The 15,964-nt window shown below is 51.8% G+C and overlaps 1 protein-coding gene across 1 annotated transcript in view; it reads left to right on the forward strand.

Annotated features, from left to right (window-relative positions):
* The first annotated feature begins 2,034 nt into the window (after nucleotides 1-2,034).
* Nucleotides 2,035-15,964, forward strand: part of GLIPR2 (GLI pathogenesis related 2) — a 53,054-nt gene continuing 39,124 nt past the window's right edge. Inside the window, exon 1 of the mRNA XM_030551569.1 lies at nucleotides 2,035-2,222. Coding sequence (XP_030407429.1) covers nucleotides 2,210-2,222 — 13 coding nt within the window. The 5' untranslated portion in view covers nucleotides 2,035-2,209. The remainder of the gene's footprint in view (nucleotides 2,223-15,964) is intronic.

Raw genomic sequence — 15,964 nt, forward strand, 5'->3', positions numbered from 1 at the left:
GGAACAGCTACACTGCTATTTTTAGCCCTGCAGTATGATCCCATCAAGCACAGGTAGCTGGGAGAGGCAAAGCCTCCCCAAACAACCCTGCATGTCCCTGCCCACGTTCCCCTTCGCGGCCCACTCCTGCTTGCTGCTTCTCCCTTGTCCCCAGCCCAGGCAGGCTGCTCCTCTTCCTGGAAGCAGGCTGGTGCTGGGGCTAGGGCAGCTGGCTTGCAGCTGGGACTTGGGATGGTTAGGGCCCCTAGGTACTGGTGCCACAGCACCTGGCGTTCCAGGGCTGGAGGCACTGGGGCCATGGTGCCCAGTGATCCAGGGTGCTCAGGCAGCACGCCCGGGTCTGGGACAATGGAGCTGGCAGCTGTGAGGAGGAAGGAGAGACTCGGAGCTCCAGCAGGGGAATGGGGGTGGAAGGGCAGGGGCAGAGGAGGTGGGGCTGGGAGCTAGACTCCCCCAACAGGTGGCTCATGTGCCACCCATGCCAGATCAGTTGACCCAGGCTCTTAGACGTGCTGCCGCAGATCTTTTTTTTTTGCAGTGAAGATGAACCGTACGGCACAGAAGTTAAATGACTTGTCCAGTAACACAGCAGGTAAATAGAACCTATGCTCCTGATTCTCAGTCCTGTGGTCTAAACATTAGACAAGACTATGCTTATCTCATACAACTGTGTACAGATTGACTAAGCTAAGCCAAAGGTCAGAACATAAGTCGACCAACAACTGAAGGATGTAAAAACCAAGGAAAGAGAAGAATTTAGGGTGATAAGAGATTGGCTAAAATAGGAATAAATGAATGATATTAAAGTGAAAACCGCCTGAATAACAACAACAACTAATAGCTACTTGACAGTAAGATTGTAGTAAACTAGATCTTTCTAAAGAAATGGCAAAAAAATCGTTAGAGACCTTAAACTGTATGTGACAAAGCCCTAGCAAATACACTACATTGGCTCCGGGAGTGAGGTAGGTCTTTTCATTGCTAATTTTCATAACTTTGTGAATGTATTTCAAGGCAAAAGAAAATTTGTTTTTGTTCATGAGGACATCCCTTTTCAACATCAAAGGAGTTGAAGATAACTATCAATATACTGCACAAAATAGGGCAAACTCTTGCTGGATCTGTAAAGATAGGTGCACTATCTAGATAATGCCAGAGATGTGTAGAATGCTTTACAAACATAGGAAAGAAAGGTCCTTAGTGCTAAACATTCATAACTGACTGTCTATGTACCAAAAAGAAAAAAAAACAAAACAAAAAACAACTGTTCGTTTGAGGGGATAGTGTAACAAACCAGTAGGAGACATGAAAACTTTAATATGGGGGATGTGATAGGATGACTCCCCCGTTCAAAATCTGTTTATATAATGACTTGGCAATTTTGCTAGATTTACATTCTTATTTCTTCTGTTTATACAGGTTCCGGGTGGCCGTGCGGTGTGGCTGCAGTGCCTCCAGCCCCATGAGTCGGGCGGCCAGCCCCAGAGTGCTGACTGGCACAGCTGCTGTGCCCCCAACCCTGGTGCTCCAAGGGGTGCGGCCTCAGCACCAGCCACCCTGAGCCCTGAGTGTGGGAGGCAGGCCAACCAGCCAGCCAGGGCAGAGAAGGGGGAACCGCATGGGGGACCTGGCCTGGGGGTGGAGCATGGGCAGGGCCACACTAGGCTGTTTGAGGAGGCCTCCCTCTGCCTACCATACCCACCACCCATGCCCCCAGGACACCAGTCACACTCTAAAATACCTAGTTATTTTTACCTTAATTAAGTTGACAGATTACCCAATTTAAAGTAAATTAACTTCTTTTTTATTGTTGTACTGTTGTGAAGCCTGTTGTACCAGTTCACATATGGTGTAGTATTTTGTTTGTAACCATTTAGTGTCTGTTATTACTAAACGAAATTGGCTTGTGGATTCACATAGTGGTTTTTGAGCTGCTTGGTTTCTGTGGACGATAAATAACCCCTGACCCGGAATCTTGCTAAGAAAAAAGGTTGCCTTATTCCTTATAAGGCATGGGCAGGCTCATGAAAGGGTGCAGTTACACTTTCAGTGTGCTGTGAGCTCAGTCCAGCACTGTCAGCTCTGTAGACAGTGCCTGCAGGCTTGCAGCTCTACAAGGAAATTACAGTCAGCTCAAAACACATCTTAATTCTTATAGGAGTAACTAAGTCAACAGAAGCAGCTTCAGGTAACAATCAGGAACGAGGTCATGGGAAAGTCAGGTTGGTGACTATTTATACGGAGCTTGTTGTGCATACTTAATCTGTAGATTATGTAAACAAAGCATGTATGCTAAAATCCTTCCTTGTGGTTTAAGAATTGCAAAAATGGTAGTGGCTTTGGCTTGTAGGAGCTGATTGTTTTTGTGCATACAGTAACCCAGGAGGAGTTTCTTTCTTTTGTGACAAAGGAATGTTTTCATTAGATTTTAAAATACTGTATAGAATTTATAAGATAAAACCAGTTACCTTATTATATATGGTTAATTATAAGCTCCTTAGTTTTGAAATTGCAGTTGGTGAGTGGCTCCGTAAGCATAACTGAGGCAAATCATGTAGTTATAAATATGCTTATCGCATTAAGTTAAGTACTTCTTGACTAGATGACCATATTCAGGAAACTGTTAGGATCAGCCTTTAGCTACAATTCAGCAGAATATCTGGCTCTGCAGGGTTCATAGGTTTCACAGCTGTGTATCCTCCTCCCTATTGTGAGGATGAAATCTATACCCTCTGCTGGCCATGGATTGTTGCATTAGACATTCCACAGCTGTCCCCCTTTGCAAGGGCGGAGTCTGTCGATATGATTCTGATATCTCTTATGTTGGTGTAGATCAGAACAAATTCCACGTAAGTCACTGGAAATACACTAGTTTTACACCAGTGTTCGTGAGATCAGAACTGGGTCTAGGCCCATCATGGGGTCTTTATATTAGTTATCAGTTTTATGGAGCCAATGGAGATTTGCTTATTGTGATTAGTCGAGTCTATTAATGAGGGGATATGAGTTTTCCTGTTTGATTTTATATCTGTTAGTCTGAAGAATTTGAAAGGGCTCATGCCCCAGCGATACTAAACCAGGGGTCGGCAATCTTTCAGAAGTGGTGTACCGAGTCTTCATTTATTCACTTTAATTTAAGGTTTTGCGTGCTAGTAATACATTTTAATGTTTTTGAGAAGGTCTCTCTCTACAAGTCTATATATTATATAACTAAACTAGTGTTGTATTGTAAAATAAACAAGGTTTTCAAAATGTTTAAGAAGCTTCATTTAAAATTAAATTAAAATGTTGATCTTACTCCACTGGCCCACTCAGCCTGCTGCTGGTCTGGGGTTCTGTTCACCTAAGCCAGCAGTGGGCTGAGCAGGGCCTGCGGCCGGGACCCTGGCTGGCAGTGGGTTGAGTGGCTCAGCCCACTGCCGCTCAGGGGTTCCATCCACCGGCTCCTGACAGCCAGGATCCTGGCTGCTGGTCTGGGGTCCCAGCCCTGCCCACATACAGTGGGTACCTACCTTCTCCCTGGTTCTGGCCCATTCTCTTCCTCTCCCTGCACTGAGCTGAGGGTGGGAGTGGACTGAGCACAGGGCTGGGGGTGAAGGGTCTGACCAGGAGCTAGGATGAGGGAGGGGGCTCAGGGTTGGGGCAGGAGGTTTGGGTGTGGACCACTTACCTGGGCAGCTCCCATTTGGTGTGATGGGTGCAGGTGGGAATGTGTGGGGGGGTGTGCAGGAGGTCTTGTTTGGTGCTCAGAGTGGGGGTGGGGATGTGGGGGGTGCAAGAGTCAGGATGTGGAGGGTGTGTGGGGGGCTGGGTATGGGTGGGGTGAAAGTCATGGGAGAGGGCTGGGGGCATGTGAGGGGGATGCAGGTGTCGGGGGGGGGCTGGGTATGTGTGAGTGTGCCAGAGTCAGGGCTGGGGTCATGGGGGGTGTATGAAAGAGTCAAGCCGAGGGCTGGGTGTGTATGAGGGGGGTACAGGGCTCAGGGCAGGGGCCTAGGAGGTTTGCGGGGCTGCGGTGCTCAGGGCAGAGGGCTGGCTGTGTGTGGGGGCTCAGGGCAGAGGGCTGGCTGTGTGTGAGAGGGGATCAGGGCAGAGAGCTGGGGGAGGATATGCCCCTATTTCACCCACCCCCTTCCCCAAGGACCTGCCCCCACTTCTTCTCTGCCTCCGCCGGGAGCAGTGAGCACTCTGACCCTGCTCCCTCCCGACCCCCTCCCTCACAAGGGCCATCAGCTGATCAGCCCGCAGGAAGGGAGGGAGGGAGAGGCGGAGGAGGGGCAGGAACCCAGCACACTACGGGAAGAGGCAGGGGAACCGGCAGGACCAGGCTTCTTCCCCTAGGCGTGTGCAGCACATTTCATTAGGGTGTGCACCCAGGGAGCCCTGCCCTAGCCCTGCTCCCGCCCTTCCCCCATCCACTCCCTCCTACTTCCTGCCCCCTGACTGCCCCCTCAGAACCCCCACCCCCCCTCCTTGTCCCCTAACTAACCCCTCCTGAAACCCCTGCCCCTAACTGCCCCCAAGGACCCCACCCCCTATCTAAGCCTCCCTGCTCCTTGTTCCCTGACTGCCCCCCAGGACCCTACCCCCTACCTGTCCCCTTACTGCCCTGACCCTTATCCACACCCCCGCCCCCAGACAGACCCCCGGGACTCCCATGCCTATCCAACTGCTCTCCAGTCCCTGACAGGACTCCCGACCCATCCAACCCCGCCCCCCCCCCACTCCCTGCCTGCCCCAACCCCTCTCCACACCTCTGCCTCATGACAGGACCCCCAGAAATCCCGACTCATACAATCCCCCCCAGCTCCTTGTACCCTGACCACCCCCTCCAGAGACCCCCCACATTAACTGCTCCCCTGCACCAGGACCCTCCTTGATCCATGTCCTCTGACTGCCCTGACCCGTAACCACCCCCTGCCACGTGACAGACCCCAGGACTCCCATGCCCCATCCAACCCCCCCTGCTCCCTGACTGCCCCCTCCAGAGACCCCCACCCCTAATCACCCTGCCTGGGATCCCACCCCTTATCCAACCCCCCCTGCTCCCTGTCCCCTGACTGCCCCCACCCCTTATCCAATGCCCCCCCAGCCCTGGACACCTTACCATGAGGCGCCTAGCAGCTTGTTCTGCTCCGCGCAGAGCCAGACATGCTGCCCTATGGGAGCGGGCAGCCCCTCCCCTCAGAGCGCTGCGTGCGCGGTGGCATGGCTCCAGGGGAGGGGGGAGTGTGTCTGCCTCCCCACGGAGCCAAACACTGCCCCGCAGGAGCACGCAGCCCCGCCCCTCAGAGCGCTGCACGTGCAGTGGCATGGCTCCAGGGAAGGGAGGAAGAAGACGGGGGAGGGACCAGCGGCTTGCTGCACTCGCCCCGGCGCTCCAGCCTGGGATCGTGGACCCTGCGGCTTGCCACGCCGGCAGAGTGGGTCTATTTGCCTACCCCTGCATTAGGGTGTGCCTGGGCACACCGAGCGCACCCTGTGTGCATGCCTATGCTTCTGCCCCCGCGAGTGGGGAGGGCAAGGGGAGCAGAGGGTGGAGAAGAGCAGGCTGGGCCGGGCGGGGCAGGATTTTTAATGTCATGCTGCTGCCTGCCGGGAGCAGCGTGCTATGAAAAATCGGCTCACGTGCCGTCTTTGGCACGCGTGCCATAGGTTGCCGACCCCTGTACTAAAATCTCTCACGGAAACTGCATTTCAGAGACGGGAAAGAAGGACATTATGCAATTTAAAGATTAATGCTCTGCCTACACGAACAGTTGACAGGAACTGAGAACCAAACATAGCAGAAGAGGAGTTCTGACTCCAGTAAAATAGCTTTTAGATGATGAAACAGAAGTTCCCTCTGATACAAATAGGTAACTTGAAAAAAAAAAATAGTCTGAGCATAGGCCAGGCCAGGCCAGGCCAGGCCTCAATCATTCTGTCCCCTCTTGGACACACAGGAGAAGTTACTCCGATACTAGAACACTTGTAACTCTCTTGCTCACATGGGGATGGATATTGACTGTTCTGAGAAAAATGGGGGGCTAGTTGGGCATGAAAAATAGGGGATTTCATTTACATATTCCCACTGCTCGCTGCTGTGAAGCTGAATCATTTCTTTTGGCAGCAAACAATGGATGGTCACCAATAAATGGCATATATAGGGCCTAGAAACTAGAACAGTGGACTTTTAAGAACTGAAAGTGCAAGCCTCTCCCAGTTAAGCTCAAAAAACATCATCATTAGCTGTCAGTTATGGTAGGGCTTTTTGACCTTACCTGTTTATTGGGAGTTTAATTGGGCCTTTAATCCTTGGAAGATCATACACCAGGTGCCATATTGTCAAAACCACTCAGCATCCATAATTAGGATTAGATTTTCAGACAGTTTATCATGTTGAGTGCTGAAGTCTTTAGAAAATCTAGTCATAAAAAGTGAGACAATTGCAAAAACCTGAGCAGGACTTCATCCATCCAGTAGAGGGAGGGTAGGATACATACATTCTATGTCAGATGTTACATGGCTAGAATGTGAGTGCTCTTTGTAGTCACGTGGCTCTGAAGGCTACAGATGTTTTCAAATGGATTAGGTCCTTAGTAAATATGTTTGCGATTTAAATTCCTATCCTGGTTCAGCACTTCCAAATTTAACTATGGCCTTGGCTACACTGGAGAGTTGCAGCGCTGGTAGTGGCTTTACAGCGCTGCAATTTACTCCCCGTCCACACTGGCAAGGCACATACAGCGCTGTATCTCCCTGGCTACAGCACTGGTTGTACTCCACATGGATGAGAGGAACTAAGAGAAACAGCACGGCGGGGGTAGTCCATGGGATCAGCTGCTTATCTGGTTTGAAGGCTATTTGCATTTAAGAGTGAATGAGAGAGGGGTGGGGGAAGTAGTCGAAATTTGCAAGGCAGGGAGCTGACACAGTGCGGCTCCAAAAATCCACTCTCTCTCTCTCTCCTCCCCGCACCCTGTCACACTCCACCCCACCCCACTCTTTTGAAGAGCACATTGCAGCCACTTGAACACTGAGATAGCTGCCCACAAGGCACCACTTCCAACACCGCTGCAAATGTGACCACACTGCAGTGCTGGTAGCTGTCAGTGTGACCACACTGCAGCACTTTCCCTACACAGCTTTACGAAGACAGCTTTAACTCTCAGCGCTGTACAGCTGCAAGTGTAGCCAAACCCTATACAATTTTTAGGTTGGAATACTTTCATGCTAGTAGAATAAAAGGACAATCATCAGATAAATTAACAACCCAGTGTTACACCAATAAAGATTATGTTTAATTGGGCAAAAGTGGTGGAAATTAAAATAGGTGCAATCCAATTACAATTTGATTAAAATCTGTTTATCTTGGCATGGACATGGTCCATGTTTGAATACTGGTAATTCTGTGGATGACGAGATTAATCTTTGTAATAAATAACCAATTATATTTCCCTGACACTTATTGTGGTTTTTATTCTGAAATTACTTCCAGTCTCCTCCTGGTTTTTGTTAGTTTGCCAATCTTGAGAGTTCTTGTGGGTGTAGTTTTTAGATAATCATTATACAAATACATCCCAGAAGTGGATTTTCTTTGGTTACTTAATAGGTGGTACTCCTCCTTTTGAATCAACACTGGGTGACCCGGCTTGCTATCAGTGGGCAGTGTATGTTGCTGGGGATACATTCAGATATGATCTATAACTGAGGTCCTCATAGATGCTGCTACAACCCCTGGCTTGAAGTGGTTTCTATCACATACGGGGTTTACAGTTTGGTTCAATGGCTCTCCGTACCCCTACTATACAAATTGTTCCAGCACCACTGGAGATCCTGACCATCTATTATTAAAAATCTTCCAGGCATACAATAAGAGTAGAAGTGTTGACCTCTGTGTCCTGCCCTGTTCCCTCTTAAACAATTACATTCACTGACTAATTTCTCTGTGCAATTTCAATTTGATGTAGTATTCTTCATTTCCTGTCCTGACCCTTCTGTGGTCTTTGCTCTTTAAATAACCATATCTTCCATACAGAGGTGTCTCCATTTCAGTGATAGGTGAGCTGATTCCTAGTATATATACGATGTTGTGAAGCTTAATTAATATTTGTAAAGCTCTTTAGGTAAAGATCCAACTCCTGTACAAATGTAATGTGCTCCACAAATCACATTCCTCATCCCAAATACCAAATCATTCAATTAATGCTACCTCCTCACCAGCTACAAACTAAATCAGTTTGAGTTCCCTATAACAAATCAATGCTAAACAGCCCTTACCTCCTCAACAAGTATCAGAGGGGTAGCTGTGTTAGTCTGGATCTGTAAAAGTAGCAAAGAATCCTGTGGCACCTTATAGACTAAGGCCATGTCTACATCTAAAATTTTGCAGCGCTGGTTGTTACAGCTGTATTAGTACAGCTGTATAGGGCCAGTGCTGCAGAGTGGCCACACTTACAGCAACCAGCGCTGCAAGTGGTGTTAGATGTGGCCACACTGCAGCGCTGTTGGGCGGCTTCAAGGGGGGTTCGGAGAACGCGAGAGCAAACCGGGAAAGGAGACCAGCTTCGCCACGGTTTGCGCTCGCGTTCCCCAAACCACCCTGCAAACCGCAGGGAAGGAGACCTGCTTGCTCGGGGGTTCGGGGAACGAGAGAGCAAACCGGGAAAGGAGACCAGCTTCGCCGCGGTTTGCTCTCGCATTCCCCGAACCACTCTGCAAACCGCAGGGAAGGAGACCTGCTTGCTCGGGGAACGCGAGAGCAAACCGGGAAAGGAGACCAGCTTCGCCGCGGTTTGCTCTCGCGTTCCCCGAACCACTCTTCAAACCGCAGGGAAGGAGACCTGCTTGCTCGGGGAACGCGAGAGCAAACCGGGAAAGGAGACCAGCTTCGCCGCGGTTTGCTCTCGCGTTCCCGGAACCACCCAGCAAACCTCAGGGAAGGAGACCTGCTTGCTCGGGGTTCGGGGAACGCGAGAGCAAGCCGGGGAAGGAGACCAGCTTGATTACCAGAGGCTTCCTAAGGTATGCTGGGATACCTGCTTATTCCACGGAGGTCAAGAAAAGCGCTGGTAAGTGTCTATACTTGATTACCAGCGCTGGATCACCAGCGCTGGATCCTCTACACCCGAGACAAAACGGGAGTACGGCCAGCGCTGCAAACAGGGAGTTGCAGCGCTGGTGGTGCCCTGCAGATGTGTACACCTCCTAAGTTGCAGCGCTGTAACTCCCTCACCAGCGCTGCAACTTTCTGATGTAGACAAGCCCTCACAGACATTTTGGAGCATGAGCTTTCGTAGGTGGATACCCACTTCGTCGGACTCACATCCGATGAAGTGGGTATTCACCCACGAAAGCTCATGCTCCAAAACGTCTGTTAGTCTATAAGGTGCCACAGGATTCTTTGCTGCTCCTCAACAAATTGATTTGTACTGGCCCTACACGTGCAACCTTCTGCTGAGAGGATAGGTCAGGAGACTTCCATCCATTCCCCTACTCAGCTCTTGATGGGGCAGTATTGACAGGAGGCCCCCCCCCATACAAGCAAAGCTTTCTTCTCCAGGAGCTACATAGAACCAGACAATTTTTTTTTTCAATGAAGAGTAAATTTACCAAAAAATGCATTTTTGGAGGCACCCAGATTGTTTATGAATTCAGGTCAAATGTGGCAAATACTTTGACCAGGAAAAAAAAAGCCAGAAAACAAAAGTTTTGAAAACATTGTAATGTTTTGAATCGACATTTCAGGAAGGAAATGAAGATTTGACTTGACTGTTTTGGAAATGCCCATTCAAATTGACATTCCGAATGTTCCATTTCGACTCAAATGACCTTTTTTGTTTTGAGGAAAATCAAAAGAGTTGTTTCTGTTTGAAATGAACATTTTTTTCCAGTTTGCCCATGGAACCAAAAAAAATAAAATCAATGATTCACTCAGTTCAGAGTCACAGGCTGGCCAAAGAACCTTACTCCTAACAGCAGCAGCTGTGCCCCTCCTACCTAGCACCTTATCTCAGTGGTTCTCAAAGTTTTGTACTGGTGACCCCTTTCACATAGCAAGCCTCTGAGTGTGACCCCATTTTAAATTAAAAACACTTTTAAAATATATTTAACACCATTATAAATGCTGGAGGTAAAGCAGGGTTTGGGGTGGAGGCTGACAGCTTGGATCCCCCCATGTAATAACCTCGCAACTCCCAGTTTGAGCACCCTTGTCTTATCTGCAATGTCAGCCAAGTTCTCCCCTTACAGAGGCAGTTGTGCTTGCCCTGCTCCCAAACAGTGGTGTGGGTGGTAGAGCCATCTGTCTGAGGCCTTGGCTACACTCACACTTTACAGCGCTGCAACTGGGATGTGAAAAAACACCCCCCTGAGCGCTGCAAGATACAGCGCTGTAAAGCATCAGTGTAATCAGGGCAGCAGCGCTGGGAGCGCGGCTCCCAGCGCTGCACGCTACACCCGTAAGGGATGTGGTTTACATGCAGTGCTGGGAGAGCTCTCTCCCAGCGCTGCAGCTCTGACTACACTCACACTTCAAAGCGCTGCCGCGGCAGCTCTCCCGCAGCGCTGCCGGGGCAGCGCTTTGAAATTCCAAATGTAGCCATACCCTCAGCCTGCCGACAGGCATCACTGTATGGTATTAAGTTTAGAAGATATTGTTTGAAACTTTAAGGGCATTTAAAAAAATGTAAACTGAGGTTCTGCAGAAATTGATGCAAAGATTACTATTTGCTGTGGGTGAGTGGATTTTTCAAGCCCTAGTAGGGATATTTCTAAATTCCTAGCCTAGCAGTCAGACCGCCTTCTCGCTTGGTAATTTTAGGACGTTAAACATGATAGCAATATTCCCCTGTCAGGACTAGAACATCCCCTCCCATGAAAATGATACTGGTTGGGAAACTCCCTAAATTTTTGCCTACATTTTCAGGAAATCATTCCTTTCAGGGCAGTCTTTCAACTCCATGAATCCTGGGGATCTGAAAGGAAAAGAATCTCTCGATGCTTCTTGACAAGAAATGACCACACAAGGGGAAGGCAATTCTGTGCTGCTCTGCAAGATTCCTAGTGGCTGAATCCCCTGCAGCTGTGCATTTGCAGCTGTGCAGGGACTCTGCAGCATTAACTCCTAACAACTCCCACTTGGATGTCTGTAGGGCCAGCTGGTAATGATGTTTTAAAGAGCAGCTGGTTACTAGCCCCACCCCTAGGCTCTGAGGAGCCTGATCCTTCCTGAGAACCCATAAATAAGCTTCTAATGGTCCCCACAGAATAAGGTGACCAGATGTCCTAATTTTATAGGGACAGTCCCAATAGTGGGGGATTTTTCTTATGTAGGTGCCTATTACCCCCCACACTCTGTCCCAAGTTTTCATGCTTGCTATCTGGTCATCCTACCACTGAAGGGGTGGAAGAATGTTGCAAAACTAGCAGTTCCCTCTTCTCCCTCCCCTGACCCACATTCCAGGCTCTGAAAAAGGCTTTTTAAATTTGAGTGTTCTCTACTCCTGAACAGAGGGGATGGCCCGTTAATTTGTCACTAACTGCTCTTTGAAAGAATCTTGTTAATGTGGTATAAAATAACATCATATTAGGGGAGATTCAATAAGGAGTGACTCAGTAGACATTGTATCTCAGTGGTTTTCAAACTTTTTTCTGGTGACCCAGTTGAGGAAAACTGTTGATGCCTGTGCCCAACAAAGGGGTTTGGAATGTGTGAGGGGGCTCTGGGCTGAGGCAGGGGGTTTGGGAGTGGGAGAGGGTCAAGGCTCTGGGCTGGAGGTGCAGGCTCTGGGTTGGGGAATGAGGGGCTTGGGGTGCAGGAAGAGGCTCTAGCTTGGGGGGGCTCAGGACTGGGGATTGGGGTGCGGGCTTATCTTGGGCCAGGGCCGGATTAATCTTTTGTGGGCCCGGCGCCAAACATATTTGTGGCCCCCCCTGGAGGCAATGGTGCATGGCACAGGGAAGTCAGTCCTCAGAGCAAGGGGCCAGCCAGGGGCAATTGGGCATGGCATGGCAGAGGTGGCCCTGCTCCGCCCAGCCCAGCACGAGGCCACTATTTACAAACTGGCAGTTGCCAGACACACAGTGGCCCACCTGGCCCTGTGCTGCCAGCATGCCCCTTCTCCACAGGGGCAGGCCCATGCCACGCCACCCCCCCTCACCCAACACCCTGCCCAACTCCCTATGGCCAGAGCCCCCCCACCTCTCAAATGCAGTGCCCTGCACAACACTACTCCTACGTAGCACCTTCCTGCCCACAGCCCCACCACAACTGTCCAACATCACCTCAGAACCTCCACTGCCTAGTGCCCCAACACAGAGGTCTTCCTCGCCCCCTCACAGCCCATTCTCCACCCCCATCCACCAGAGACCCACTCCCCCATGCCCTGCCTCCCGGCCACACTCACCTGCTCTGCTGGGAGGTGACTGTGTCTGCCGAGCTGAGATGGCAGTGCAGCCAGGGCTGGTCCCGGGGTGGGAAATTGCTCTGGCCCCTTGGGAGTGATGCAATCGGCCAGGGTCTGTCCTGGCTGGGCTCCCTCGAGACGCACTTGCCTGGAGGGGCCCAGCCAAGCCCCTCACAGTGTTCCCTGCGCTCCCACCTGGCTGAGACTGGCCAGACTTCTGTACCAGTCCCAGGCTGCTCAGCTCCAGGGGCCCCAGAAGTGGTGGGAAGTAGAGACTGCCTGGAGCCAGAGGTGCACTGGGGTTTGGCCAGGGCAGAGAGGAGCAGGGGGCTGGGGATAGGGGGGCGAGAGAAGCCCACGGCCAGCTGGCAGGCAGGCCGAGAGAAGCAAGTGGTGGGTTCGGGGAACCAGTGACATCCCCAGGCGTAGTGCAAGCGGAGCAGGCTGGAGCCCCTTGTAAGCATGAGCCACTGTCACCATTGTAAACCAGATGTGATGGGTTAGATTACAGAACCCCCCTTGGGAGCTGCCACCCAATGTGCCAAGACTACTTCTGCCCCTGCTTTCCCTGCCAGCTCGGGACCCCAGCACCCTGTCTTGCTGAGCCAGACACTCCCGTCTGCTCCAACAAAGACCCAGGGTCTGAATTACTTGCCCCAAAGCTGAAGGTTTACCTGAAAGCAGCTAACAGAAGTGTTCCTGTCTTCAACACTCAGATGCCCAACTCCCAATGGGGTCTAAACCCAAATAAATCCATTTTACCCTGTATGAAGCTTATACAGGGTAAACTCATAAATTGTTCACCCTCTATAACACTGAGATATGCACAGCTGTTTGCCTCTCCAGGTATTAATACATACTCTGAGGGCTTGTCTACATCAGAAAGTTGCAGCGCTGGTGAGGGAGTTACAGCGCTGCAACTTTGAAGGTGTACACATCTGCAGGGCATCACCAGCGCTGCAACTCCCTGTTTGCAGCGCTGGCTGTACTCCCGTTTTGTCTCGGGTGTAGAGGATCCAACGCTGGTGATCCAGCGCTGGTAATGCAATGTAGACACTTACCAGCGCTTTTCTTGACCTCCGTGGAATAAGCAGGTATCCCAGCATACCTGAGGATACCTCTCTGGTTATCAAGAAAACTCCTCTGCCCTGTGCTCACCTGACCACTCCTTTAAATGGCCCGGGAAATTTAAAAAATCACCTTCCTGTTTGCTCAGTCAGGCGTGGAGTGCAATTAATCAATCAATCAGTCAGCGACCATGCCTCCACGCAGCAAACGAGCCCCAGCATGGACCAATGCAGAGCTGCAGGATCTAATTAGTGTGTGGGGAGATGAGGCTGTTCAAACACAGCTGCGCTCCAGAAGGAGAAACTACGATACCTATGGTCAGATATCGCAGTCCATGATGAGAAGGGGCCACGAACGGGACGCCTTGCAATGCAGAGTAAAAATTAAGGAGATGAGGAGTGCATACTGCAAAGCCCGTGAGGGAAACCGACGCTCAGGAGCAGCCCCCACAACCTGCAGGTTTTACAAGGAGCTGGATGCCATTCTTGGGTGTGACCCCACCGTGAATCCTAGAAGCACGATGGAGAGTTCAGAGCAGGGAGAAGTGGGGGATGGTGTAGAGGATGAATGCAGTGATACTACTGGCGTTGAGGGGGACACCCCGGAGTCTCAGGACACAGGCAGCCAGGAGCTCTTCTCTAGCCCTGAGGAGACTAGCCAGTCACAGCAGCTGGAAGCGGACGTTGATGAGGAAGCTGAGGATCGTGCTCGTGGTAAGTAGATTGCAATGCTTTGTGATAGCAGGATTCTCGTTATGGCTGACTGCATGCATGCCTAAACGTGGAATAGCCCATTGATTTGATCTATGACATCTGTGTAATCTGCCTGAGTAATCTCTTGAAAAGTTGCAGCTAGATCTTGGGCAATGTGCTTTAACAAGTTTATAGGTAGAGCCACCGTGGTCCCTGTCCCGGTAAGGCTAACTCGTCCGATCCACTGTGCAGCGAGGGGTGGGGGGACCATGGCCGCACACAGGCGAGCTGCATAGGGGCCAGGGCGGTATCCGCATTCCTGTAGAAGACCCTCCCGCTCTTCCTTGGTAACACGCAGCAGTGATATGTCTGGCATTATGAAAGCCTGTGGATAGTTTAGGGATAATTGAGGGCAGGTAGCTAGAAGCACGGCTCCCCAGCGCAAGGCGCTCTGTTTCCTCTGCCCCAATCCCCCCCCCGCCCTTCCCAGCACGTAGGCATCCAGGCGGGGTGCTTCTTCCTCGCCGATCCCCCCTTCCAAGCGTGAAACCTGCCCTGCTGTGTGCTCTGTCCGTCCCCCACCCCCCCTTCCAAGCGTGAAACCTGCCCTACTGTGTGCTCTGTCCGTCCCCCATCCCCCCTTCCAAGCGGGAACCGTGTCCTGCGGGGTGCTTCTTCCTCGCCGATCCCCCCTTCCAAGCGTGAAACCTGCCCTGCGGTGTGCTCTGTCTGTCCCCCACCCCCCCTTCCAAGCGGGAACCATGTTCTGCGGGGTGCTTCTTCCTCGCCGATCCCCCCTTCCAAGCGTGAAAGCTGCCCTGCGGTGTGCTCTGTCTGTCCCCCACCCCCCCTTCCAAGCGGGAACCGTGTCCTGCGGGGCGCTCCAAGCGTGAAACCTGCCCTGCTGTGTGCTCTGTCCGTCCCCCATCCCCCCTTCCAAGCGTGAAACCTGCCCTGCTGTGTGCTCTGTCCGTCCCCCATCCCCCCTTCCAAGCGTGAAACCTGCCCTGCGGTGTGCTCTGTCCGTCCCCCACCCCCCCTTCCAAGCGTGAAACCTGCCCTGCGGTGTGCTCTGTCCGTCCCCCATCCCCCCTTCCAAGCGGGAACCGTGTTCTGCGGGGTGCTTCTTCCTCGCCGATCCCCCCTTCCAAGCGTGAAAGCTGCCCTGCGGTGTGCTCTGTCTGTCCCCCACCCCCCCTTCCAAGCGGGAACCGTGTCCTGCGGGGCGCTTCTTCCTCACCGATCCCCCCTTCCAAGCGTGAAACCTGCCCTGCGGTGTGCTCTGTCCGTCCCCCACCCCCCCTTCCAAGCGTGAAACCTGCCCTGCTGTGTGCTCTGTCCGTCCCCCATCCCCCCTTCCAAGCGTGAAACCTGCCCTGCGGTGTGCTCTGTCCGTCCCCCACCCCCACTTCCAAGCGTGAAACCTGCCCTGCGGTGTGCTCTGTCCATCCCCCATCCCCCCTTCCAAGCGGGAACCGTGTTCTGCGGGGTGCTTCTTCCTCGCCGATCCCCCCTTCCAAGCGTGAAACCTGCCCTGCGGTGTGCTCTGTCTGTCCCCCACCCCCCCTTCCAAGCGGGAACCGTGTTCTGCGGGGTGCTTCTTCCTCGCCGATCCCCCCTTCCAAGCGTGAAACCTGCCCTGCGGTGTGCTCTGTCTGTCCCCCACCCCCTCTTCCAAGCGGGAACCCTGTCCTGCGGGGTGCTTTTTCCTCACCCGGCCCCCCTTCCAAGCAGGAACCAAGGCATCCCAGTAACATGGGAGAATTTTAAGCAAAAGTACTCACCCCATTGCTAGACATGTCTTAGCTTTCTTGA

This window comes from Gopherus evgoodei, chromosome 2, assembly GCF_007399415.2.
Source record: "Gopherus evgoodei ecotype Sinaloan lineage chromosome 2, rGopEvg1_v1.p, whole genome shotgun sequence".
Classification (NCBI taxonomy): domain Eukaryota; kingdom Metazoa; phylum Chordata; order Testudines; family Testudinidae; genus Gopherus; species Gopherus evgoodei.